The following is a 26,036-nucleotide window of genomic DNA, read 5'->3' as shown; positions in this document are numbered from 1 at the left end:
AGCACAAGGCGATTTGCGTCGAGTAGAGTTGGGGTGTGTGTTGGGTTGTGCTGAGCTGTGCAGTGCTGTGCTGGCTGGGCTGGTCGAGTCAAGACGAAGGTCATCGTGGAGTTTGTCGTTGCCGGGTCGAGGGACGAGTCGCGGAGCTAAGCAGGGACGCGGAAGAGGACCCAGGGGTGAGAGTTCGCCAGAGTCGTTGCGGTCCCGAGACCCCGCTAGCAGGACGAAGCGTCCGCCATTCCCCTCTCCCGACCCCAAGCATCAACAATCCCCCCCCCATCCGTGCTGAGATAGCGCCGGTAGCCCCGTCCGTTCCCCAACCCAACCGTGGTGTCGACCGACCAACACATGCCTGCGCAACGCACGCTAAAGAAGCTCACCGACCATACCAGGGGCACGGAGTCAGGCGCGTTACGCGGACATTGCAGCTAGCCTGCCATCTCGCCACGAGGGCACGGGTAAGACCCCTTCAGTCTCGTGGACCTGGCCGATCACCCAGGTCCCATGTTCATTTGATCCACGGACCTGTCTGCCTCCTTGCCTGTGAGGGTGGCTTGTATTTTCTTTGCTTTTGCTGTAAATGTGTGTGTGTGGCGCCAGTCTTTTAAGTAAACCTGAATAAGTGCTTGTACATTGCTTTATTCGGTAGTAGCTCTGAGTTGCTTTTATTGTTTTGACTGTTATGTGTGCATTCTTATTGTATAACTGTAAATACGTGCTTGTCTGAGTGTGAAATAAAAGTGCTTGCTTGTTGAACTGTTTTCCCGTTTCGTTGCGTCCTTTCCTTCGTTTGAAAGTTCCATCTTGCATTACATAAGGGATTGGTAGTGGGTGTAGATACCCAATAAATAATCTGAACCGTCGAGGTAGACGATAACTCCGCTCGGTTATCCCTGCAGCACGGAACGAGCCGCTTCAGCGGTTCGTGTCCGGAGTGGACCTGCGGCGTGGTACAACTCCTCGGAACCCTACCCGCGCGGGTACTTAAGTATATCGACATTTGGCGATTCACCCTATTTCGCGCGGGTAGAATGCAGACTGGGTTGTGGTGAGGGTAAACCCCCACCCGTGGCTAGCTCCTTGGCAGTAGTTCCAAGAGGGTCACGACTGAATTGTCAGTTCCGGTGGGCGACGCGTCGCGATTTGAGTTACATGGCCGATCGCACGCCGGGCGGGCGGAATTCGTAACAATATATATATATATATATATATATATATAAAACTATATATATATATATATATATATATATATATATATATATATATATATATATATATATCTAAAGTCTAAAGAAGTGCAAGGGGGGATGCCACCGAAAATATGTATTTGATTTCTTCTCTGAAACTACACACACAATTTTAATGAAACTTGCCAACCATCTTTATCACCAGTGATGTACTAAACTTTGTTCACATCAAAAAAAAATTAAAAACATCGGGGTATAAGGGTGTTTACGGGGGGTGGGGGGGGGGGTTGCCCCCCCAAATAGGTATTTTCTTTCCACTCAGAAACTACACACACAATTCCAAAGAAACTTTACTTCAACCTTCATCACCCATGATGTACCAAAGTTTGCTCATGACATTAAAATGATTGGAGTCTGAGGAGGTTTACTGGGGGTTGCCCCCCATAATATGTACTTTATTTCCTCTCTGAATCTACACAAACAATTTTGATGAAACGACCACAACCTTCATCACACGTGATGTATCAAAGTTTGTTTACACCATTAAAAAATATTCACAGTAAAAATGTCATTGGCCGCGTGTGTGTGTTTCACTATCTGAGGTGGGGGGAGGGGGGGAGTTGATGCATCCACCCCACCGGTAATGCACAAGTGTGTTTTAAGGCGACATGATTGAGTGAAAGATTTTTTTTTTCGCAAGTTGCGCATCGGTATGGGCATTGTTTCGTGTCACTTCTCAAGTGAATCTCTCTCTATCGAATGCAGCCTGTGGCTGCTGGTTGTATCATTGGTTGGGACGCGGCTATGCCGCTGATGCAGTGTCCCCCTTACCAGTACACTGGTACTCATTTTGCCGACCCCGGAAGGATGACAGGCTGAGTCAACCTCCTGGTGTATTCATTCAGCGGCCAACGGGGCTTGAACTTAGGACCCTAGGATCCCAAGCCGCCACCCTAACCACTAAGCCAACACCAGGCTTCTCAAGTGAATAATCTTGTGACTTTTCATGCGGGATGACCAATTGAAAGATTTTCTACAAATTGTATGCTGGGCTCAGTCCTCTTCCTGATCTTCATAAATGACTGGCTCTGACTGGAAAATCAGCTTTATCCAATCCCTCCTCCTTACAAATTTCCAGTTTTCCCTCCTGAGATGTCTCCTGTATTTATCTTGTCCACACTATACATCCTCTCTTGCCTCTCATTCCTTCCCACATCCATTGTTTGTCCTACTCTGCCTCGATGGTGGCCTTCTACTTTTGGTGTTTCCCCCCTCTCTTGACTGGTCCTCTTGTCCTGTTGCATCCTGATACTACAAATGTACAAATACTAGCTCTTCCACGAGCCTTGACTATGTATAAAAAAAGTATTTCATGAGTTCACGTGATTTAATGAAGGATTTTTCACATATTTTGCATATCGATGGACATTCTCTTCTCTTGGTAACCTTGTTTTCCATTATGAATTTCCACATACTTTTTCAAGTTTCATGACCAATTAAAAGATTCTCGACAAACCCTGCATTTGTACGGTCATTCTATATTGTGTATTGTCATGTGCGTTTTAAGGGTGGATGACAGATTATGAGATTTTCCACAAATTTGGCATTTGTGTGGGCCTTCGACATTGTGAATTCTCATGTGCCTTTTGAGGTTGGATGTCTGAAAAAAAGATTTTCCACAAACGGTGCATTTGTGTGGGCTTTTTCCATTGTGAATTATCATGTGCCTTTTAAGGTTGGATGACTGATTAAAAGATTCTCTACAAACGGTGCATTTGTACGGGCTTTTTCCAATGTGAATTATCATGTGCCTTTTAAGGTTGGATGACTGATTGAAAGATTTTCCACAAACTATACATTTGTATGGGTTTTTTCCATTGTGAATTATCATGTGCCTTTTAAGATTGGATGACTGATTGAAAGATTTTCCACAAACTGTGCATTTGGATGGGTGCTCACGATTGTGAATTGTCATGTGCATATTAAGGTTGGATGACTGATTGAAAGATTTCCCACAAACTGTGCATTTGTATGGGCGTTCACCATTGTGAATTGTCACGTGTGATTTAAGGGTGGATGACCGATTAAAAGATTTGTCACAAACTGTGCATTTGTATGGGCGTCCACCATTGTGATTTGTCATGTGTGATTTTAGGTGAAATGACTGATTGAAAGATTTTCCACAAACTGTACATTTGTATGGGCGTTCTCCATTGTGAATTATCATGTGGTTTTTAAGGTTGGATGGCCAATTAAAAGATTTTCCACAACTTGTACATTTGTATGGGCGTTCATCATTGTGGATTATCATGTGTGCTTTAAGGTTGGATGACCGATTAAAAGATTTTCCACAAACTGTGCATTTGTATGGGCGTTCTCCATTGTGATTTATCAGGTGTGTTTTAAGGGTGGATGGCCAATTAAAAGATGTTCCACAACTTAAACACTGGTGTGGGCGTTCACCATTGTGAATTGCCATGTGTGATTTAAAGTTGGATGACCGATTAAAAGATTTTCCACAAACTGTACATTTGTATGGGCGTTCATCATTGTGAAGTCTCATGTGCGTTTTAAGGTGGGATGACTGATTAAAAGATTTTCCACAAACTGGGCATTTGTATGGGCGTTCTCCATTGTGAATTCTCACGTGTTTTCTAAGGGTGGAAGAATGATTGAAACATTTTCCACAAACTGGGCATTTGTATGAATGTTCAGCTTTCTTTCCTTTGTGAGCCTTGTGAAAATTATTCTCTGCAAACATGTCATTATTCCATTTATCTTGTTTGTAAAAAGTCCTCTCGCTTGTTTCAGTTGGCGAGTCCTGCGGGTGTGTGTCTTTGCCATTCATATAAGTAGGTGCAGTCTCCCTTGTCGATTCAATGGGTCCACCTGTAAATACATCAACCGACCTGTAAAAAAAAAAATCCAGATTCTGTTCAATAATCATAATATAATCCTGACAAATGTACCCAAACATGTACCATACAGATGTGTTTGTTCTATTGGAGAAAAGTTCAAAAAAAAAATTATTGATGTAAAGATACAGTGCAATGAAAAAGTTCTGTTTTTTTCCCATGATATTCATACTTTAGGGAAATTAATTCAATGAGTGATGAGTCATACATACATGTTTGTAGCTGTTAATTGACAGCTTTTACAAGTGCAGATGAAGCAAATTGCTGAAGTAAGCTGGAGAGTTAATTGCACATGATATCCGAAGCAGTGTTAAAGTATATACTTCAATCGCTTTGCTGAAAATGGAGAAGGAGGGATCTTCCTCTTCTATTCAAGTTTTGTGGCGTTTTCTGAGCCGTGAGGCTCCATATTTGCCACGTGAACGAAGGAGCCTTTAAGTAATTGAAAATACTTTAAAGTATGCATTTCTTTCATAAATTGCATTTCTGCTCTCTTTTAAAATTCTCAGAACGACCTTGAAGTCGAGAATGCTTCTGGTTCAAAATGTTCGGCAGATCAGACACGTCAATCACGCTAACCCACGGATCTAAATATAACTGGATCACTGGTTTACTGCAAAAAAACCCCGAGGTCACCGACTGCCACCTTGGTACTCAGTACAACATTAAAAAGCCTTATTAAAAAAAAAACAAAAAAAAAAACAGTACATTAACCAGAGGGGGAGCACTCGGTAGAGTGCAAAACCTCCGCCGCCAATACTGCTAGGTCACTCAAGTGAACCTGATATCCTATTTATTCAATTTGACGTGAACAGTGCTCACAGAGTTATAGTTTGCAACTTTCCCTTTTACTTTTAACTTTTACATACTCAATTCATTCGTCATAACTAGATTCCTTGAGACAGAAATTGATTTTACGTGGGTATATCCACCTGAAGTTCCAAAATCAGCCGCATTTATAATTTTGGCATGTTTTTTTGTTGGAAATCACTTATAACATGTAGAAATGCAAAAACAAAGAAAAATCGAAATTTTGTTGACAAAAAAATTGCAAAATTTTTTTTTCTCTAACAAATTTTTTTTTTGGGGGGGGGGGGTTGGAAATCACTTAAAACATGTAGAAATGCAAAAAAAAAAAATTCAAATATTTTATCAAATTGGCCGCCATAGCGGCCATATTGGATTTTGGACCAAGTCCAAAATCTAATGGCATGATCCTTGGACCAGACCTAAACTCCCCCCCCCCCCACCAAGTTTCGTCGAAATCCGTCGAGGAGTTTTTCCGTAATACTGTTCACAAACAAACAAACAAACAAACAAACAAACAGAAAGGGGTGAAAACAATAACCTCCATCCATCTTCGATGGCGGAGGTTAAAAAACCTGCTCATCTTTGATTATTTTTTTTTTCCACATTGTTTACTGTGGAACTTTCGGTCGGTAGTGAGTCCCAATATGGTGGACACATGGCATCATCAGGAAACACTGTCATCGGCTGGTCGTTCCTCCATATTATCGAGCTCAGTGATCAATCCCCACCTCTTTAATACGGAAGAGACGTAATCTCGGGTCCGGGATGCAGAGGGAATGACAAAAAAAAGATGTTTCAATCCAAGTAGCTGGTAGAGCACTCACAAAGTGGTTTAAGCACTCAAGCAAGCACTCCAATGAAATGGTTGAAGCAAGCACTGTATTGCCAAGGCTTACGAACATCAGTTGGCAAGGGATTAGCGGTTTGCATGCTCCTAAGCATGTACCACGTGCAAATGTCAAAAGCTACTACTACTCAGTGGACGCATCCGAGATAGAGTTCACAATGCCGCGCCATAAGTCTTTGTCCATCATCAGTGTCTGCATGTCTGCTATGTCATGTTGGATATCCCTTGCTACACAGTCGATGGAGTTCAGTGGCCTTCTTCCTCTGGTTGGGCAAGGCAATCTCAAGCAGATCACGTCAGATATAATTTGGTCTTTTGCGCGGAAACAGTGACCAGCAACATGTGTTCTGCAACGAGCTACAATGGTAGAAATGGGTGGTATGTCTCCGTACATCTCTGCTTTTGTTCTGTGTTCTTGCCAGCTGATGTTCTGAACTTTCATAAGAAGCCGAGTATATGTGCCATCAAGCCGGTCATGAAGGGCCTTCTTCATGGTCCATGTCTCTGATCCATATAAGAGTATATTCTCTATGCAAGCTCTAAAGGATGCAAGTTTGGTAGATCTTGAAATGTTAGACTGCCAGATGTGCTGCAGCTGTTACATGCACTCCAGGCTTGACCTTTGCGTGATGTGAAGTCCTTCTTGGAGTCAGCTACATAAGACCCTAAGTACTTAAAGTCTTTGACTTCATTTAGTTGTGAGCCATCCTTGAAGAAGATTAGTAGATGATCAGCATCCTCATTTACTTTCATGTATTCTGTTTTCTTGGCATTTTGAAACAGACCGACCTTAGCTGAAGCATCCTCAACAGAAATTAGAAGGTCTTGAGCATCCTTCAAAAGTGTCGCTGTTATGGCGATGTCATCTGCATCGTCAAGGTCTGTGAGATGCTGTCTCTGTCGAGATTTGATCTTTTTGGCTTGATATCAATTCCTTTCTCTTTCATAGTCTCTACTGACTCCCATGCAGAGATTGATTGATATGCGGAGATCAGACTCCCATGCAGAGATATGCGGAGATACACTGACTCCCATTGTCAAGGTTTACGAACTTCAGTTGATAAGTAAAGGCTGGATTGGTCAGGGATTAGCAGTTTGCATGCTCCCAAGAATGTACCATGTGCAAATGTCAAAAGCAGTCAACATGCAAATGAAAAACAAAGATGATTCTGCCTGCACTCTCACTGATGATTCCTCGATATCCATTCATCCAATGGGACCGTACTTTGTGCAGAGCGTTGGTGCTGCCGAAGCAGTCTCCTGGGCTATTGGGCACAATCCTGGATCGGTCGCCACTCCGACGCAGGATACTCTAATGGCTCAATCATCCCAGCAAGCTGGTACTCATTTTGCCTACCTCAGAAGGATGACAGGCTGAGTGAACCCACCTGGTATTTTCGCATGGCACGACAGGGGCTCAAACTCAAGACCATAACATCTTAAGCTGGCCTCCTTAACCAAAAAGCCACCACCAGGCTTATAATGATAATGATACACAATGATAAAGATGTCATAATAATGATAAAGGTACATAATGATAATGATAATGATAACCGCGGAGCGCGGTTTTGGCTAGTCATAATCAATATCATGCTTCATCAACACTTCATCAATCCTATTTATCGGTTTGCTCCAAGGTTTAGAATTGTGAGCTTCATCTAATCCTTTATCCAAGTTTGTTCAGGGACCACAGAAAGAATACGCCAGCAGATGTAATTCTCCAGGTATTTCAGTTGTTGTAAATTTGCTTTGTGATAAAAAAAAACTGTTATATATCTCCCCCACATTTATGTTTGGAGATTAATTGACTAATTTTAGTTCCACACACTGAATATATCCCCTTTTGTATAACCCTAATATTTTTACTTTTCACATAAGAGATATTTTTTAGTATCGGTTTTTTTTTGTTTTGTTTTTTACACTTTAGGAAATAAATTACCATCATTCTTATTTCAGAAACATATGATAGAGTAATATGATGACAGGTAATACGTCCCCATCTTCCTATTGTTAAATCAGTTTGTATTCCGTTACTAAGTCGAACACTGTTCTTTGCGTTTTCATCACATACACTTCGGTTAAGCCATTGTTAATTTTAACCTCATTAAATTATTTAATTTGTTGATCGCTAATTGTACTTCCACATATCTAATTATCTCCACCTTGTGGATATTATTCTTCTTTACGAGACTGATTAAATTATTTCAGGTCTTGTAGGTTTTGTTTAAATGATGAATTAAAACCTAAATCATTTATGTCGTATCCCCAAGGTTCAATTCTCATAAAAACTATACGCCTGTCTTTATAAAATTTAATTTCAATTGAAACTGAATTGTGTATGACCTGGAGATGAAACCAACATTTATGTATCTTTGGAACAAATAGCTGTTTTATTCAATTATATATATATATATATATATATATATATATATATATATATATATATATATATATATATATATATATATATATATATATATATATATATATATATATATATATATATATATATAGTGATAAATAATTGAATCTCACCAAGTTATTCGCATCTGCATAGCTTTATTTTATACATTTCTAATTTCAACAAAATTGATTAATTACTAAGCAGTTTTCATATTAATATTTTTGTTGTATTATATTTCTGTCATTCAGCCTGCCCTTTTATATAATAATTTGACAAATCAATACCCAGCCCTTGGGATACACCAAAGGGAAAACCATCTTTTCCAACAAAAGCCATTTATATTGGATTAAAAACAATATGATAAAAATCGTAATTATTGTTGAGCTAAAATAATACGTACAAACATAATTGACCACAACAATTAGAATTGAAGTCTTGGACTTGAAATGTTTCATAAACACCATTCTGTAAATTTTTAATTACTTCAACAGATGGTGGAAGACCAAAACTATCAAAACTAAAAGGGCACTCGGTTTCAACTAATATCTACAAGAGAGCAAGAAGAAAAAAAACTACATTACAATGTTTGCTTAAGGACTGTCAGGTCAGGCCAGATCGGATCTGTGACTTGCTACAGGTATCATGTAAACCTGTACTAACCTGTTTCATGGGCAGGTTGTTGACGACTAAACCGTCTCCCCCACCGAGTTTCCTGGTGAGGAGGGTGTTTGGATATGGACACCCAGCAGGATTAAAAACAAAACCTGTCAAAGGACGGAGGAGCTCCTTGTGAGCCAACGGCCATCCATATAGAGTGCCCAATTGTGTCTGCGGACGTCCTCCTGCAGTTGGGTTACTTTTTTTATGAGGAGGTTGGTGGCAGGATTTGCACTCCGGCCACCGTAAAACTCTTCATTTCACAAAACATTCTCGAAGCATAAATAAATCTGAAAACCCACTCTGTGGGAGTACCTCCTGAGCAGCTTCCCTTCGTAGGGCAGCTCGCCGGATGACGAGATTGGGGAAAAGCCTTTGAGACCCCCAATCTTTGATGATAGGAGGGAAACTATGGGGTAAAATTCCTGGGTCAAATTGTGGGAGAGTGTGTCGGAGTGGTGCTGAGGTGGGTTAACCTGAGGCGGTCTCTTCGGTTGGGTGCCTGGAATGTTCGATCCCGAAGAGAGGATGATCACCTGTCTCTGTTATGATCTGAGCTCAAGCGTTTGTACATCGGTATTGCAGCACTCTCTGAAGTTTGGAGACCGGATTGTGGCGAGATCATGACGGGTGGTTACACCGACTATTGGTCTGATCGCTCTGACGGTTACCAGGCCCAAGGAGTTGCTGTAGCTGTGTCCAATAAGCTGACTCCAATGATAATTGAGGTAACACCGATCAACGAGCATATTATGAGACTAAGGATTCGTCACTCCTTGGGTGTCATTACCCTGGTCTCTGTTTATGCTCTGACTGAGGCGAGTGATCTCACTGTGAAGGATGCAATCTATGCCACGCTCAAGTCTGTGGTTGATCAGTGCCCCAGGCGAGATCCACTTCCAGTCTTGGGGGATTTCAATGCAACGAATAGAACTGATAGGGATGGTTATGAGACATGTGCTGGTCCCCATGGGTCTGGAACTGTGAAGGTGAATAGCACTAAGTTCCTTGATTTTGCAAGAAGTCATGGACTTAGGGTGGCCAGTTCATGGTTTCAGCGCCCATGTGCTCGTTGATTGTCGCTGGAGGGTGATCTGAAACTGCAGGGGCTACCGGAGTGCTCAGTTCCTCAATACTGACCATCGGCTTGTTGTAGCAACTCTTAAGTTGCAACTTAAATCCAGGAGAATGGTGCCATCCCAGCCTAGGCTGGATGTTGGCAAGCTTAAGGATGAGAGGGTAGCTGAGGAGTTTGCGAACAAGCTGAGTGGAGATTTGGGGGGGGGGTCTGGATGCTTTGGGAGATCCTAAAGAGTTGTGGAGTGCCTTCAAGACCACCGCGTCCTTGATGTTTCCTGTGGATGTCTTGGAACTCAACATCGGGTGAAGAAGAATTTTGTCTCTCAAGGGACACTGGATACCATTGACCAGAGTCGCAGGACCAGGCTGAATGGCAGAGCAGAGCTGTTCAGGGAGCTGAGGCGTAAAACTGTACGTGCGCTAAGGGGGAACAAGGAGGCCTATGTGAGAGGAATCTGTGAGGAGATAGAGCATCACCTGTGGTCAAGTGATTCTCATCCTGCTAACAGCGGAATTTGCGCATTGTGTTCATCCAAGCCAACCCTTCGGAGTACTGTAGTTAGAGCAGAGGGCGGGAGGCTCTCGACAGAGGCGTCCGAAGTGAAGGCCCGCTGGCCCGGTTACTTTGGGCGGTTGTACCAGGCTGATCCACCAGCTGTCGAGTTGGGCGTAAGGGGTGTTATGTTGCTGACCCTCCAATCAACTGTGGTCCACATTCGTTTGTTTAAACACAGGCTGCAGTGAACCGGTTGAAATGGGGTTAAGCTCAAGGGATCTGTGGCATCTATGCTGAACTTCTCAAGGCTGGAAATGCTGCACTCGTGTCATTGCATGCAGATCTGTGCTCTGCCTGGAACACAGGCATCACCCCAACTGACTGGAAGAGGGCCTTGTTGTCCCTCTCTGGAAAAGGAAGGGTGATTGCCAAGACTGCAACAACTACCGAGGGGTGACACTGCTCTCAGTTCCGGGCAAGTTCTCTGCTCGGATAATTATTGATGGGGTTCACCACCATCTGCTTAAGCAACAGCGTCCAGAGCGGTCAAGCTTTACACCAAAGAGGTCAATGATTGACCGTATCCTTGCTCTTCGGGTCCTCACCGAACGCAGGCGAGAGTTTCGGCAGTGGCTGCTCGCAGCCTTTGTTGATCTCTGCGAAGCGTTTGATTCAGTGAATTGGGATGCCCTCTGGAGGATTATTGGTCTTCGTGGGGTGCCACCACAACTGATCAATCTGATGTCTGAAATATACTCTGGTACTGAGAGTGCTGTGAGATGTGGTGGTACCATCTCTGACTTATTTCCAGTTGTTACTGGAGTTCGTCAGGGGAGTGTACTGGCCCCCACACTTTTCCGCACTTGTATGGAATGGATTCTGGGCAGGATGTCGGAGAGATCAAGCTGTGGTGCATCATTTGGGAATGTCAAGATCTCTGACCTCGATTTCGCAGATGATGCAGTCATCTTTGCGGAGACTTTAGAAATCCTTTTGGGGTCCTCGAGGTGCTGAATGAGGAGTCGGAGCCACTGGGATTATGGGTTTCCTGGGTCAAAACTAAGATCCAGACTTTCAATGACATATTTGATGCTGCTGTCCTGTCTGTGCCTGTTTGTGGTGAGGATGTTGAGGTCGTGGAGAGATTCACTTACCTTGGCAGTGATATTCATGTCTCTGCTGGCTGTGAGTCAGAGGTCAGCAGATGTCTGGGTCGGGCCTGGGGAGTCGTGGATTCACTGGATCATGGGGTGTGGCACAGCCGGTACCAGGTGTGGGAGGGCGAAAGTCCGAGTGTTCAGGTCCTTGCTGCTTCCAGTCTTGCTATATGGATGTGAGACTTGGACTCTGACCAGGGATCTGAGACGGAGACTTAATTCCTTTGGTACCAAGTCTCTTCGGAGAATCCTTGGATATCGCTGGTCGCACTTTATGTCCAATGAGCGGTTGCTGAGAGAGACTCAAATGAGATTTCTTACCTGCATAGTCCGTGAGTGTCACCTGCGGCTGTATGGACATGTGGCTCATTTTCCTGATGCTGATCCTGCTCACCAGATTCTCTCAGCGAGGGAATCTCGTGAGCGGAGGAGGCCAATGGGCCGACCATGTGCCTCATGGTTGCAGCAGGTTAATCGGCATCTCAAGGAGATGGGGATGGGCCTGGCATCTGCCTGGGGGATGGCCAGACGGAGGCCCCTGGAGTACCGGCGGAAAGTGGACGCAGCCACGCGCTTCTCTGGCGCATGCTCCCATACCTGACCTGACCTGACCTTAAAGGACTTGTTGAAACACAGGTATAATAAACACCTTCAATCATGTAAACAGAAGGAGCATGAAGGAGGGATGCTAAGATACTTGACAAATGCTGATGAAGCATTTAAAGGACATAGAAAAATAAAAAAAAACTTTTTGGTTTAAAGAACCAGAACCAACATCAATAGCTGATGCAATTGATATGGTTAAACCAACAATTGAAACTCTAATTAAAAGAGTTTTTAAAAACTTAAGAGAAATCAATACTTTTAAGTTTTATATGGGAGTAAATTTTATATGGAAAGAGAAGGTGCTGAAGAAACAGTTTATATGAGAACAAATCCTCCCCACTTTATCACATGATTACAAGATTTTATAATTTGTATTTATGATGAACTTCAGAGACATGAACGAAATGTTGATGACATTATGAGATGCTTTCTCGTGTGGGGTTTGATTTTGTATATTTGCATACATTTTGTCATGCATGAATGTGGGACACTGTTGAAAGCTTTCTTTTAGTCTACCCAGGCACTGAACAATTTGGTTCTTTGCATTTTGCAATTTCCAAGTTTGGCCTCGTTCAATAGTAGGTGGTCAATTATTCCATTCAAAAACCTCTCTTCGATACATTTTGTTCTGCCTCCAAACCTCCTTGTTGTGTTAGGTGATGGTGCATCATTTCTGGAATGATTCCTGTTCGAAGTTTGTTGTTGGTCGGCATATTATTGGCATGTATTTGTGAGGAAGTTGGGCTGTGTGGTGTGCGTGTGTTCAGAAAAGGTGGTTTCATAAGACTGAATATGATTGATTGCACTCTCCGCCAGACCTTCAAAGTTCACCACCATCTCATGCCATCCACTTCCCCTTCCACAATGTTATCAACACATGAACCACAACCCATCCGACCCTGTTATTATAAGCTCACCGTTTTCTCGCTTCTTCTCTCTCCTCTTCCTGTTCCTTTCTTCCTTGCTTGCTTGTGTCCAATTGTGGCCTCACTGCCCTATTATCATTTTGTTGCCTTTTTTTCTCAGTCACCTCACTTTTACATGAGCCAAGATCACATATAAACATGTAAAATACATCGATAAAAAGTGGGCAATTAAAGTTCACTCAGAATTGCCAAAAGCACAAATTGAGGATAACAGGATAAAACAACGTACTGTACATTATTGTTGGTTAAAATATTTAACCTACTGATGAAAGGGATAATGGATGTTTGAGAAATTGATTTATCCTTATGGTTATTTCTTAAAGCAATGAAATCAAAACGTAGGGTTTTTTTCTTAACACCAGAGCAAATCATTAAAATGTCCAAATCAAAATGTAGAGGCATTGACAGAAACCTTCATGGGGATGGCTCTTGAAGAAAGAAGCTTCAGAGTCATTTGGTTCTGATAGATCCAGGTGGACATCAACGTCGTGCTCGGTTTTCACTTCCACTTTCACAAATAAATCTGGAAAAAGTAACTTTTATTAAATGAAGGCAGTCTTGTGCCACATACGTAGGCAGTCCTGTGTCACATTCCATACTTTTAAAATAGCTAAATAAATATTGCATCAAAACCAATGATTTGAGGTCTTCCTTGAAGAGAGAAAATAAAACACTTCCCCACGGGACTAGCGTCGTATCAAAACATTGAGATGTCAAAGCATTATGTTTTGTACAAGCTGCCTCGAAGTTAGGAGATGCTTCCCACCCAAACGCAACTTCAGTGGGAATTTCACCACATCCAAAAATCACAACCAATAAAATAGAGAAGGCAAGAAAAATGTAGAGAACCCAAAATAGAGAATGTTTTCTCCCCAAGTTGCATTGATTGGCAAATTACCTACAATTGCAATCCAACAAGTGACTGGTTGTTTATTTTTGTCTCCAGAGTCAACCCTCATGGAAAACTAAATGACAGTGTGACAGATTAACAGATTGACAAATGCAGAGAATGGAATGAGTTAACCAAAGCCAAGCCACATGACCACATAATGAGGGGAATGGAAAGTATCAAGAGTCAGCAAGTGGAGAAAAGCTCAGAAATGGGTTTGGAAAAATCATGTGTTGGTGAGTAATTGCATTGAAGGACTGGACCGGCAAGATATCTGAGAAGTATGCACACATATCTTTGAGACGCCTAGCCCGAGTTAAAATATAGACCCATGTATAAACTGCCATCGTGGTTTTTCGCATGCAGTGAATTCATCAATGTGCGCCGTCTTTTCATCAACTCGTATCGCCTAAAAAACAAATTTAGTTCCAATTCTATATGTACACATATATAATACTTAGCTTTTCACCAATGGTGTTTTGACTTGCAAATGCTGCAAGTGGGGATCTTAATGACTTAATATTTTTCAAAGTCCTTGTGTGCAATTGTTTTGATGTGTCTTTCAACATCAAGCAGTCATGGTGTTTGAAGCTGATTGATTGATCAATTGCAAACTGTGCATAGGAAGTCAAGCTTATTTGTCGAATCAAACAAGAAACACAGAAATATCTCTTTGTCCATTCTGGATTGATCTTCGTGTCATACTTCATGGCACCACAATGCTTCGTAATCTTTTGTTGTTTTGATGTTGAAAGACCATCAGATTCAGAGACACTTTCACCCATGATTGCTCACGAGAATGACAATGAAATGGCGCGTGCTGAACTGTATGGAACAGTGACAGCGTTTTTTTATTGCTTGGAAACTCAGCTGTTTTGACTCGGCATCCATCTAATGACTGTTAAAAAGAAATATCGTTTCTGAAAAAGAATTAAAGCGTGAGATTTCATGAGTTGGATGTGAGAGCCTGACCCGAGTTGAAAAAGCGTGAGTCTCACGAAAAATGCACGAGAGTTGACAGGCAAGTTATTCGGGCTTCTTTGACTTGAAGGAACTAGTGTTGACTACCGATCATCCTCGTCGCAGCTGGGGATAATATACGAGATGAGAGCCAATTGCTTGTTTCCTACGATGACAGGTGAGAGATTTCAATTGGCTTTCAATATCTGTGAATTGTAATGGACTCGTATTCCCAAACTGACGACACGAGACCGCTGGAGAAAAATTATCTCCCAAGATGCTGAGGGGAGGCGAATGCGTATGAGTGAATAATCCACCATGATACGATGATTTTACCAATCTTACCACTGGCCATTTCAGTGTGCGGAATTGGCCTTATGAAGGGAATTGTCTTACAACTGAGGAAGGACCCACGGCTTAAAACACACAGCAACTCATTTGAAAGTTAAGATTCAGACCCGATCAACTCTATCATGAACATGCTGCTTCTGTTCTCCCAACAATGGATGAGGACCTCAATGTCATATATAAGATCGGGGCCATGTCTTGAGACATATCTCAAGCTTTATATTCAGTGTGGCACTCCTCTTTGCTCTCCAAACTATCTGCCTATGGCATCCAAAGCCACCTTCACGCTTAACACATGGCTTCCTGACTTACTCTGCTCATGTAGCAAATGCATTCTTCGCAATGGAATCCTTTGATTTCCTCTCCCTCTCAAAGCAATATTGCCTCAAGGCAGTGTGCTGGGCCCAGTCCAATTCTTTATCAACAATCTCTCTGACTCTCTGGAAAATCCTCTTTCTCTTTTAGGTGATGACTCCACCTTCTGCCATGATATCCCTCATTCTTCAGAGAGACTGGCAGCAAGCTCCTCACTCTCTTCAGACCTTGATAGAATCACAAGCTGCTCAAACACTTGGAATATGTCTTTCAATTCTGACAAATCTCACAATCTTACTCTCTCTGTCCGAAAGGACCATCTGGCAAAACCTAGAACCATCTCCTTTTGTCACAATCCTCATGAAGAAGTTCAATTCCTGAAACTTTGGGTCTCACTATCAGCCATGACCTTTCTGGGGGGAAACCACATTTTTTATCAAAAGGAACACCAAATACCACATTGGAATAATCAGAAGGAACCTGAATAAGCAAAGAGCAAAGAGGAAGTCATCAGGAGTAACCTGGATAGGGTTTGGGTTTCAGCCACTACTCCATCACCCTCAAACCCATCCAGGTGCACCCAAGTGAGCTTTACAGAAAAATTTCTGCAATAATTCACTTTTCCTTAGACAGATAGATAAAGAAAAAGAGAAATACCGAGTAAAAGAGATAAAAGAAAAGAAAAGACAGGAATTATAACGAATAAAGACAAATGTGAAGAAGTAGAAAGAAGTGTGAAAGGAACAAAGAATAAATATGTTGGGAAGAACCCAGAGAGATAGATTTCAGCAGTTACTCCGCAGACTAAAACACAGTAAAAGGTACAAGCTCCCAGAGGTCCATCAGCAGGGAACCACAGTCCATAAAGCATTAGGATATGGTACAAACAAAATCAAATGGAAGACCAAATACTGCATTGGAGTCATCAGAAGGAACCCCAAAAACCTGAGTTGGCCTCCAAAGCCAGCATGGGCATCCTCCATTGTGCAAAGTCCATCCTTAGCAAAGCTGAAATGTTATCCAGCAATAAGTCCTTCAACGGTAGCTTGATGGAATACTGTTCTCCCCTATGGCCTGGAACCCCTGCCTCGTATCTTGCTCGGCTTGATGCCATGGAAACTTAGGCCTCAAGGTAATTGGACTCTCTCACGATCAAGCCGAGTCAATGGGTCTATCACGATCACATTCCAGACAGGTTGGAAGTGTCTCTTTCTTGTCCTTTCTCTTTTCTGGTCTGCTCTTTCCATGCCTTGTCACTCCACCAGAGCTTTCTGCAAGGAACACGTACACCAGCAACCCTCTTCTCATGGAACTCCCAAAATCCAAAATCGCTGCTCACCTCCATTCTTTATTTTCTCATTTAATTTAATGGTCTGCGGAAAGAACTTCCACATTCTGTTCAATGTCATTCTTCTCTCTGGGTCTTCAAGACAGCTGTTCAGCACCATCTCAAATCATTTCCCATCCAACCTTGACTTTTATTCGTTGATTTGTTAAATTTCTGTTTCATCCCCACTTTTCCCTTCCTCTTCAACTTCTTCTTGTGTTTCAATCAACTTGTGTGTAGCTTATTTACCCCCATGTGTCCTTCTCCCCTACCCTTCCTCTCTCTCTCTCCCACTTCTCATCTGCTGTTGTTGTTTCCCCCTTTCCATTTTATTCTCTTTCATTCTGCTGTTGGTCTTCCACGAGACTCTGCAATGGATATAAGAAATTTGAAAAATTGGTAGCATACTCTGCACAGAGCATTGGTGCTGCCGAAGCAGTCTCCTGAGCTATTGGGCACAATCCTGGATGGGTTACCAATCAGCGTCGGATACTCGAACGGCTTAGTCATTTCAAAAAGCTGGAACTCATTTTGCCAACCTCGGAAAGATGACAGAGTCACAACCCTACCTGGTGTGAATTCAACGTAGAGCGGGATTTGAACTCTGAACCCGAGGATCCCAAGCCCGCCACCCCAACCAGTAAGCCAACAAAACAATCACAGATCCCATCAGAAGTGATGAAGATCATACAACTCACCATTTAACTGGTTGCTTTGCTCCTCTTCCAGACCAAAGGAGTTCACATCCTCTATTTTTATCTGCAGAATCTCAGAAGATCCTTTCAGCTCCTCAACCTTCATTCCACACCCGAGCACAGTTAGCTTTTCCGATTCCGGCTGCACACGACAGGAATCCTTCCAACAGCCAACTTGAGCGTACGTGGTGGGTGAACCTTAAAAGAGGCAGGAAACATACCACTCTTCCTGATGTTTGCTTCATCCTGAGTTTGTTGATCCCACACAGTACCTACGTATGAACTACCTCTGTACTTGAGATCTTATCCTCTTCCCAAATCAGTTACAGTACCTTAAACACACACACACACACACACACACACACACACACACACACACACACACACACACACACACACACACACACACACACACACACACACACACACACACACACACACGCACACGCACGCATCCTTTGATAACCCCAACATATAAATTGTACATATTGCAGACAAAATACTATAAATGAATTACATGTGATTGTAAATTTTGATTTGGCCACATAAACAACACACCAACGTTTAGATATTGATATAAAATCCGAGCCTCTTCAGCAATTTTAGAATGAAGACATTCAATGGTGAGAAGGCCTTACACACAAGCATCGGTGATGTGTGTGGAGCATTTGTGCTCAGATGTAATCCACGCAGCACATATTGCTAATATGGAGACAGTTTCCCCACATCACTAACTTTCAGGAAATAAATCGGCAAAGGAACCCACTTTTAAGAACCCAGCTGTTCCTGGACTATGTGACCTTCTCTCCTGATAAGGTAGAGAGCTTGCTGTCAAACCTCGACTCAGATTCTGCAACCAGTCCAGACGGCATCAGCCCAAGTGTCCTAAAAACCAGCTCTGCTCTTGCTCGCCCTCTCTCTGTTCTATTCACCCTCTCATTTGCTCAAGGTCATCTGCCTTCTCCTTTGAAATCAGCAAACATTACCGCTCTGCACAAAAAGGGTGCTAAAACACATCCCTGCAACGACAGACCAATCAGACTTCTCTCAATCATCAGCAGGGTAATGGAATCCATCATCGCTTCAGACATCAAATCCTTCCTCTTCTCCAATGGCTTGATTTCTGATCATCAATTTGGATTCAGACCAGGTCACTCAACCCTGGATATGCTGCTTCTGCTCTCCCTACAATGGATGGAAATTCTCAATGCCAGACATGAAATCAGAGCCATCTCCCTCGACATATTATGGTCTGGCACTCTGCCCTGCTCACCAAACTCTTCCAATGGTATCCAAGCCCATCTCCACTCATGGCTCGTAGACTTCCTATCCTGTCGCAGCCAATATGTGGCCCTTAATGGAGTTCTCTCATCCCCTTTTCCTGTCCAGGCTGGAGTTCCTCAAGGCAGCGTTCTTGGCCCTGTTCTTTTTCTGGTTTTCATCCATGATCTCTCAGTCTCTCTGGAAAATCCTGTTTATCTCTTTGCTGATCACTCCACTCTCTGCTGTACCATCTATCATCCCTCAGACCGGCAAGCAGCAGCCTCATCGCCCTCTGCAGTTCTGGATAAAATCACAAATTGGTCCAACAGGTGGAACATGTCTTTCAATCCTGACAAATCTCACACTCTCACTTTGTCTCTCTGAAAGGACCGTCTAGAACCCCCCCCCCCCAACCCCTTCCTCATCTACTTTCTCAACAATCCTCTTGAAGAACTCCTTTCATTCAAGCTTCAAGGTCTCACTATCTGCCATGATCTTTCCTGGGAAAGCCACATTTCAAAGCTGGCTTCCAAAGCCAGTCGCCAACTGGGAATCCTCCGGTGTGCAAAGTCCTTCCTTGGCACAACTGACCACATGCAAAGCTTTTGTCCACATCCTGATGGAGTACTGCTTCCCCATCTGGGCTGTTGCTCCAGACTCTCACCTTTCTTGGCTTCATGCTGTGGAAACCAATGCATTTAGGATCATTGGTATCTCCCGTGATGAGGCTGAGTCTTTGGATTTCTCAATCCCTCACCCCAGGCAGGTCGGTGGTCTTTCTGTCTTTCACCATCTCCTCTCCGGTCTCGCCACCCACCCCTCCCTACCTACTCTGTCACCTATATGCCACCCCCCCCATATTTCCACAAGCGCTGAAGGTCCGCCAGCAACCCCAACCCCATTCTGGTAAGCTCACCTTCACTCTTTCATTCCTCTTTTCCCCCACCTTTGGAACAAACTCCCACACTCTTCAATCCCACTCTTCCCTCCATGTCCTCAAAAGAGCTGTTCACCACCACCTATCTTCCCTCATCCAAAACTACGATCTTTTCTACCACCGTTAATCCACCTAAAATGCACCTCCTTCAAATTCCCTACTTTCCTTCCTGAAATTCCCTGTCATGTAAGGACCTGAAAGTCCCTTTTATATCCATCTTGTTTACCCTGTGTACCCCACCCCATACCTCTCCCATTCACAGATCTAATGTCTCTGTTTCCCACTGTTTTGTCCTCTCTCCCACACCTCTTATCTCCTGCTCCCCTTGTTGTAAGTTTTGTGTTTGCTCTCATCCGAGCCTCGACATTGTAGACAAAATAAAGAATTAAGTTAAAAAAAAAATGGCACCACAACATTCACATGTAACATGTCCATGGGAATTCACTTCAAGTTCATCACACTAGCAAGTAGTACTGGGTCACCTGTATTAAATATTTAAAGGAAAACCATTTTTTATGCATTGGATAGTTTCAACATTGAAGGAAAGTTAAGTTTCTTTGTTACTTCAATGAATATATTTGCACAGGAAAGAGAAAGAATCGTCAAATCCCCAAATCCGAAATGTTGAGCTTCAGACAAATGAGAAGGATTGTCAGATCCCAATACCTTCTTCATACACCTGTGTAACCAAGGGTTTGTTGTAGGACAACATACATACAGTAGGTGATGATGTCACACAAGCACGGCAATGAAGGTGACTCAATAGAAATAGACTGAGGATTTCAGATACCTTGGAAGCAACATCACACATGGTGGTGAGCTGAGAAAGGAAGTGTTGCGCCACATTGCTCAATCTGCACGAGCCTTTGGAGGCTTGAAAAAGCCCATTTTTCAGAGTAGCAATCTGTCCAAAGCAACCAAGCGGGCAGTGGATCATGCTCTGGTCTTAACACTTTTGCTTTATGGTGTTCAGACATGGACCATCAAAGCAGAAGATGTGAGGCACGTGAAACCTTTCCATAATCGTTGTATTAGGGCTATCCTCGGAGTAACAAAGTACCATCAATGGAAAGAACACATGTACGTTGGCTTTACCACCTTGGCTGCATGGAGCTACAGTGGAGGACAAAAGAGGTGTTTGGAGAACTGGAGAAGAAGAGATTCAGCCATGGCACAAGGAAGAGGAGGAGAGATGGCATTGCATCTGATTTATAGATCATTGCAATCTAAGGTAGATGGTGTGAGTATTCACAAGAAAGTGATACGGCTTTAATCATGCACTGAAGGAATTATAACTGTGAAACAGCATCATCGCTAAAATGAGTGCACAGCTAACCGGGCGACTGGAAATGTTAACTTTCCCTGCCGCTGTGGCATGTCTTTTCACTGCAACGGAGACCACGCAGGGCAAAGCTGTTTTTGTGACAGTATCCACCAGAGCAACCTCGCCATCACTATCATTTTTGTCCAGGGCATTTGACCTCGGAAACTGCTGGCATCCCTTTGCAATGGGCAGCTCCGAAGTTCAAGTTTAAACCCAGAAACATGGATTCCAACACCTTCTTGACATACCCACACTCTCAGACACCGTGTCTTCCTCATCAGTAACTACCTGAGCCTGGTGTGTTGACCTTAACGGTTGGGGTAGCTGGCTTATCATCTCAGGGTCTTGAGTTTGAGCCCCTGTAGACCATTGAATTAAGAACAGGTGGGGTTGACTCAGCTTGTAATCCTTCTGAGGTCGGCGAAATGAGTATCAGTTCAGTGGTAACAGCGGGAAATGCGTCAGTGGCACAGCTGCACCCCCAGAAAAAAAAAATGATGCACCCAGCAGCCACAGGCTCCACAAGAAACCACCAGTAACTCCATCATGGAATTTCAAAAACATGTATTCATTATTTTGCAGACAACGTCAAGGCTGGTGGAAGAGAGAGAACACGGAATGGACCGGGATGCAACATAACAACAAGAACAGCAGAAAGAGGGAAGAAACACTAAGAGCAGGATCGAGGGACAAGATAGACGGAGACGAACTAACAACAGATGTGGGTCATGAGAGGTTGAGGAAGATGCAGGGGGTTGATAAGATGGATAAATAAGCAAACTCTCAGAAATAGAGATAGAGATAGAGAGACCCACCCACATCTCTCATCTATGAATGGAGGGAATAGCCAATCAGCTCTCACATAATCAACTCAACCCAGGTGGCTCGGATCCATCCATCCATTGGGACCATACTTTGTGAAGAGCGTTGGTGCTGCCTAAGCAGTCTCCTGGGCTATTGGGCAAAATTCTGGACAGGTCTCCACTCTGACACAGGATAGCAGCAAGCTGGTGGCACTAATTTTGCTGACCTCGGAAGGATGGCAGGCAGTCAACCCCACCTGGTATTAATTCAATAGGAGCGTGATTTGAACTCAGGATACTATGATCCCAAGCTGACTAGGATCATACAAATAAATTAACACCCCCTATGTTCCTCTAAGCCACACCATGAAGTTGTGGGAAAGAGTAGTGGAAGCTCGGTTGAGAGGAGAGGTGACGATCTGTGAGCAGCAATATGGGTTTATGCGAGGAAAGAGCACCACTGATGCAATGTTTGCTTTGAGAATGTTGATGGAGAAGTATAGGGAAGGCCAGAAGGAGTTATATTGTGTGTTTGTGGATTTAGAGAAAGCTTATGATAGGGTGCCAAGAGAGGAGTTGTGGTACTGTATGAGGAAGTCGGGAGTGGCGGAGAAGTATGTGAGGATCGTGTAGGATATGTATGAGGACAGTGTGACAGTGGTGAGGTGTGCGGTAGGAATGACGGACCGGTTTAAGGTACAAGTGGGATTGCACCAAGGATCGACTCTGAGCCCTTTCCTGTTTGCAATGGTGATGGACAGGTTGACGGACGAGATCAGACTGGAGTCCCCATGGACTATGATGTTCGCGGATGACATCATGATCTGTAGGGAGAGTAGGGAGCAGGCTGAGGCGAGCCTCGAGAGGTGGAGGTACGCACTGGAGAGAAGGGGAATGATAGTCAGTCGGAGTAAGACGGAGTACATGTGCGTAAATGAGAGGGAGGGTGGTGGTATGGTGCGGTTGCAAGGAGTTGAGGTGGGGAAGCTGGATTGGTTTAAATACTTGGGATCAACTGTCCAAAGTAACAGAGAATGTGGGAGAGAAGTGAAAAAGAGAGTGCAGGCAGGATGGAGTGGGTGGAGAAGAGTTGCAGGAGTGATTTGCGAGAGAAGGGTAGCTGCAAGAGTGAAGGGGAAAGTATATAAGACGGTAGTGAGACCAGCTATGTTGTATGGTTTGGAGGCGGTGGCACTAACAAAAAAGACAGGAAGTGGAGCTGGAGGTGGCAGAGTTAAAGATGCTGCGATTCTCGTTGGGAGTGACGAGGATGGACAGGATAAGGAATGAGTATATTAGAGGGACAGCGCAGGTAGGACGGTTTGGAGACAAAGTGAGAGAGGCGAGATTGAGATGGTTTGGACATGTGCCCAGGAGGGAAGTGGAGTATATCGGGAGAAGGATGTTGAAGATGGAGCTGCCAGGCAGGAGGAGAAGAGGAAGGCCTAAGAAGAGGTTCATGAATACGGTGAGGGCGGACATGCGGGTGGTTGGAGTGTCAATGGAAGATGTGGAGGCTAGAGCGAAATGGAGACGGTTGATCCGCTGTGGCGACCCCTAACGGGAGCAAGCAGAAAGAAGAAGAAGAAGATGTTCCTCTAGCCGAAAGTGCTGCGTAAAGCAACCAAGAAGGCCTTCACAACATAGTGCTTACCTTGTGTCGGTTGGAGTCATTATGATTACCGACAACAGTACATACTAGTGTACAACCCAAAAACCTTGAGTCGCTTTCACCAAAAAACAACGTTGCATTTTTAGACATTTCAGGGATACGTTCACAAATATTATTCTTTATAAACAACTGCGTGTGATGGGTGGAAAAAAAAAATTGGCTCGGTAATTGAGAAAACACGTTAATGTGGAAAACGGTTCAGAAATCGGGTGTTATTTCACAACTCTCTCAGAATGATGGAGCACGTACCACTAGTTCAGACGGAGCACGAACCACTCACTCAGGGTAACGGAGCACGAACCACTCTCTCAGAATGATGGAGCACGTACCACTAGTTCAGACGGAGCACGAACCACTCACTCAGGGTGACGGAGCACGAACTACTCGCTCAGGGTGATGGAGCCTTAACGCTTTAACACTCGCAACACCTTAAGACCCCAGAGAGCGAGGTGTTTGAGGATCGTCTGATGAAGGATATAATTAAATAAGGCCGTTAATTATCTTCAAAAGGGGTTGTTTTGATTAACCCAAACACCCAATTTTTCCCTCTTGCACTTCCTTGGAGCTTTCGTAGTGTGCATGCAAAGTTTCAGGCTACTAGGTTTTATGGTTTTGGAGTTATGGAGGAGACACACTCACTCGCACGCACGCACCCTTTTATCAGTGTAGATAAAGTGGTGTATGATTAAAGTTATTCAAATGTAGTGATACTTTCAATAAAAGTAATAATTAAAGAAGTTTGAATAAGGATATTGCATATATGTATGTATATATATATATATATATTTTTTTTTTTTGTATACCTTGTTGAGGCTCGTGTGAGAGCTAATACACAACGCAAAGAAAGGGGGGCATGAGAGAAGAGGGGTGGGAGAGGGAAGGACAAAACAGTGGGGGAACAGAGACATTAGGAGATCTGTGGAAGGGAGAGGGATGGGGCGGGGAACATGGGGAATACAAGATGGACATTAGAGGGACTTTCAGGAAGGAAATCAGGGAATTTGAAGGAGGTGGGCTTGGGTGGATTATCGGGGGTAGAAAATATCGAAGATTTGGATGGGGGATGATAAGAGGTGGTGGTGAACAGCTGCTTTGAAAGCCTGGAGGGAAGAATGGGATTGAATAGAGTGAGGGAATTTATTCCAAAGGTGGGAAAAAAGAGGAATGGAAGAGTGAAGGTGTGCAGTGATTCGTGATTTTGGTAGTTTTACCAGAAGGGGGTTGTTGGCGGACCTTGAGCGCCCTGCGGAAATGTGGTGGGGATAAATCGCAGAGAGAGCAGGGGGGGAGGCTGGAGAGGACACGGTCGAAGACAGAAAGACCACTGACCAGCCTGCGGTGAGAGAATGAGAGGCCCAAAGACTCAGCCTCATTGCGGGAAATGCCAATGATCCGAAATGCCTCGGTTTCCACAGCATGAAGCCGAGAAAGGTAGGAGGCAGGAGCACCAGCCCAGAGGGGAGAGCAGTACTCCATCAGGCTGCGGATGAATTGCTGTGCTGACTGTCTGGACCCAACGTTGGGGTTGTGGGTGTATTGACGTCGAGTAATCCACTGATGCGGACCTGCGACCGGGTTCGTGGATCCGCCGTTTGGAGAGGTTCTGGGCTGAAAGGATCAAAACCTGGATGAAAAACGGTGCCCGGCTGATGATCCGGGAAGTTTGGAAATCAGTAAATTGCTCATTTAAGTGAAGGTTATAACTTCAAATCAAGTAGCTTTTGTAAGTACTTACCAGTACATAATATATCTGTGTTTGTGTGTTTGATGTCTGGCTTCCTTCTAGGGACTACAGTGCAGTCATAGTTCTTTGATCCCATCCAAGCTTGGTACATAGGATCAGCATGACCCCAATGAATGTATGGAGGTGTTTTTATCTTTGCTGGTGGTCTTGGGTGTGGGGAGGGATGTAAATTCTCGAGTGAATGTGTATCGTGTGGCGCCACCTCCAGGTCTGAGACTGAGAGGATATATTAGAAGTCTCCACCATTTACAGAACAGTGTTCCCGTCCCCACGTTTTCCAATACACTGAGGTGTTTTGAATTATAAGCTGTATAAATGGTTTTTTTTTACTTCATGCACAGAACTCGGGTTATGGTGATCTTTTGTTTTTTGCCGACGTGGAGCCGTCAGTTGCCGATACAATAAACCGCCCATGTAAACGTGCTTCATGCTGGGAACAACATCGCCCAGAGGGCGGGAAACTCTGCAATGAATAAATAAAAAACAACAGGTAAACCATGGAAACATCGAAAACCTTCACAACACTTCTACTCACAACTCGCTTTGGAAAATGTTTCTTTCACTGAGCGTGTCCCGGGAACACGGATCCCCGCTTAAACCACGCACTACTACTCTTCTTCCTCCTCCTCTTCTTCTTCTTCTTCTTCTTCTTCTTATTATGCTCCTTCTTCTTC

General features: G+C 43.7%; 1 protein-coding gene across 1 annotated transcript; it reads right to left on the bottom strand.

Annotated features, from left to right (window-relative positions):
- Positions 1 to 1,606: 1,606 nt before the first annotated feature.
- On the bottom strand, positions 1,607 to 26,036 carry LOC147009440 (uncharacterized). Its single transcript, XM_085862010.1, has 4 exons — positions 25,898 to 26,036; positions 17,623 to 17,817; positions 13,498 to 13,608; positions 1,607 to 4,076 (listed from the first exon to the last, which is right to left on the bottom strand). The coding sequence occupies exons 2-4, from the start codon at positions 17,723 to 17,725 to the stop codon at positions 2,719 to 2,721; spliced, it is 1,572 nt and encodes a 523-aa protein (XP_085718136.1). The 5' UTR covers positions 17,726 to 17,817; positions 25,898 to 26,036; the 3' UTR covers positions 1,607 to 2,718.

This window comes from Eptatretus burgeri, chromosome 17, assembly GCF_056783735.1.
Source record: "Eptatretus burgeri isolate ZD-2024b chromosome 17, Ebu_testis_v1, whole genome shotgun sequence".
NCBI lineage: Eukaryota > Metazoa > Chordata > Myxini > Myxiniformes > Myxinidae > Eptatretus > Eptatretus burgeri.
This window is presented reverse-complemented; position numbering and strand designations above follow the sequence as displayed.

What these genes read in the sequence shown, in the direction of transcription:
- LOC147009440 (XM_085862010.1), bottom strand. Translation starts at nt 17,725, where the DNA reads ATGAAGGTTGAGGAGCTGAAAGGATCTTCTGAGATTCTGCAGATAAAA. An exon ending in GCAAAGCAACCAGTTAAATG is followed by an intron (nt 13,609 to 17,622) that starts GTGAGTTGTATG and finishes TACTTTTTCCAG; the next exon opens with ATTTATTTGTGAAAGTGGAA. An exon ending in CAAGAGCCATCCCCATGAAG is followed by an intron (nt 4,077 to 13,497) that starts GTTTCTGTCAAT and finishes ATGTATTTACAG; the next exon opens with GTGGACCCATTGAATCGACA.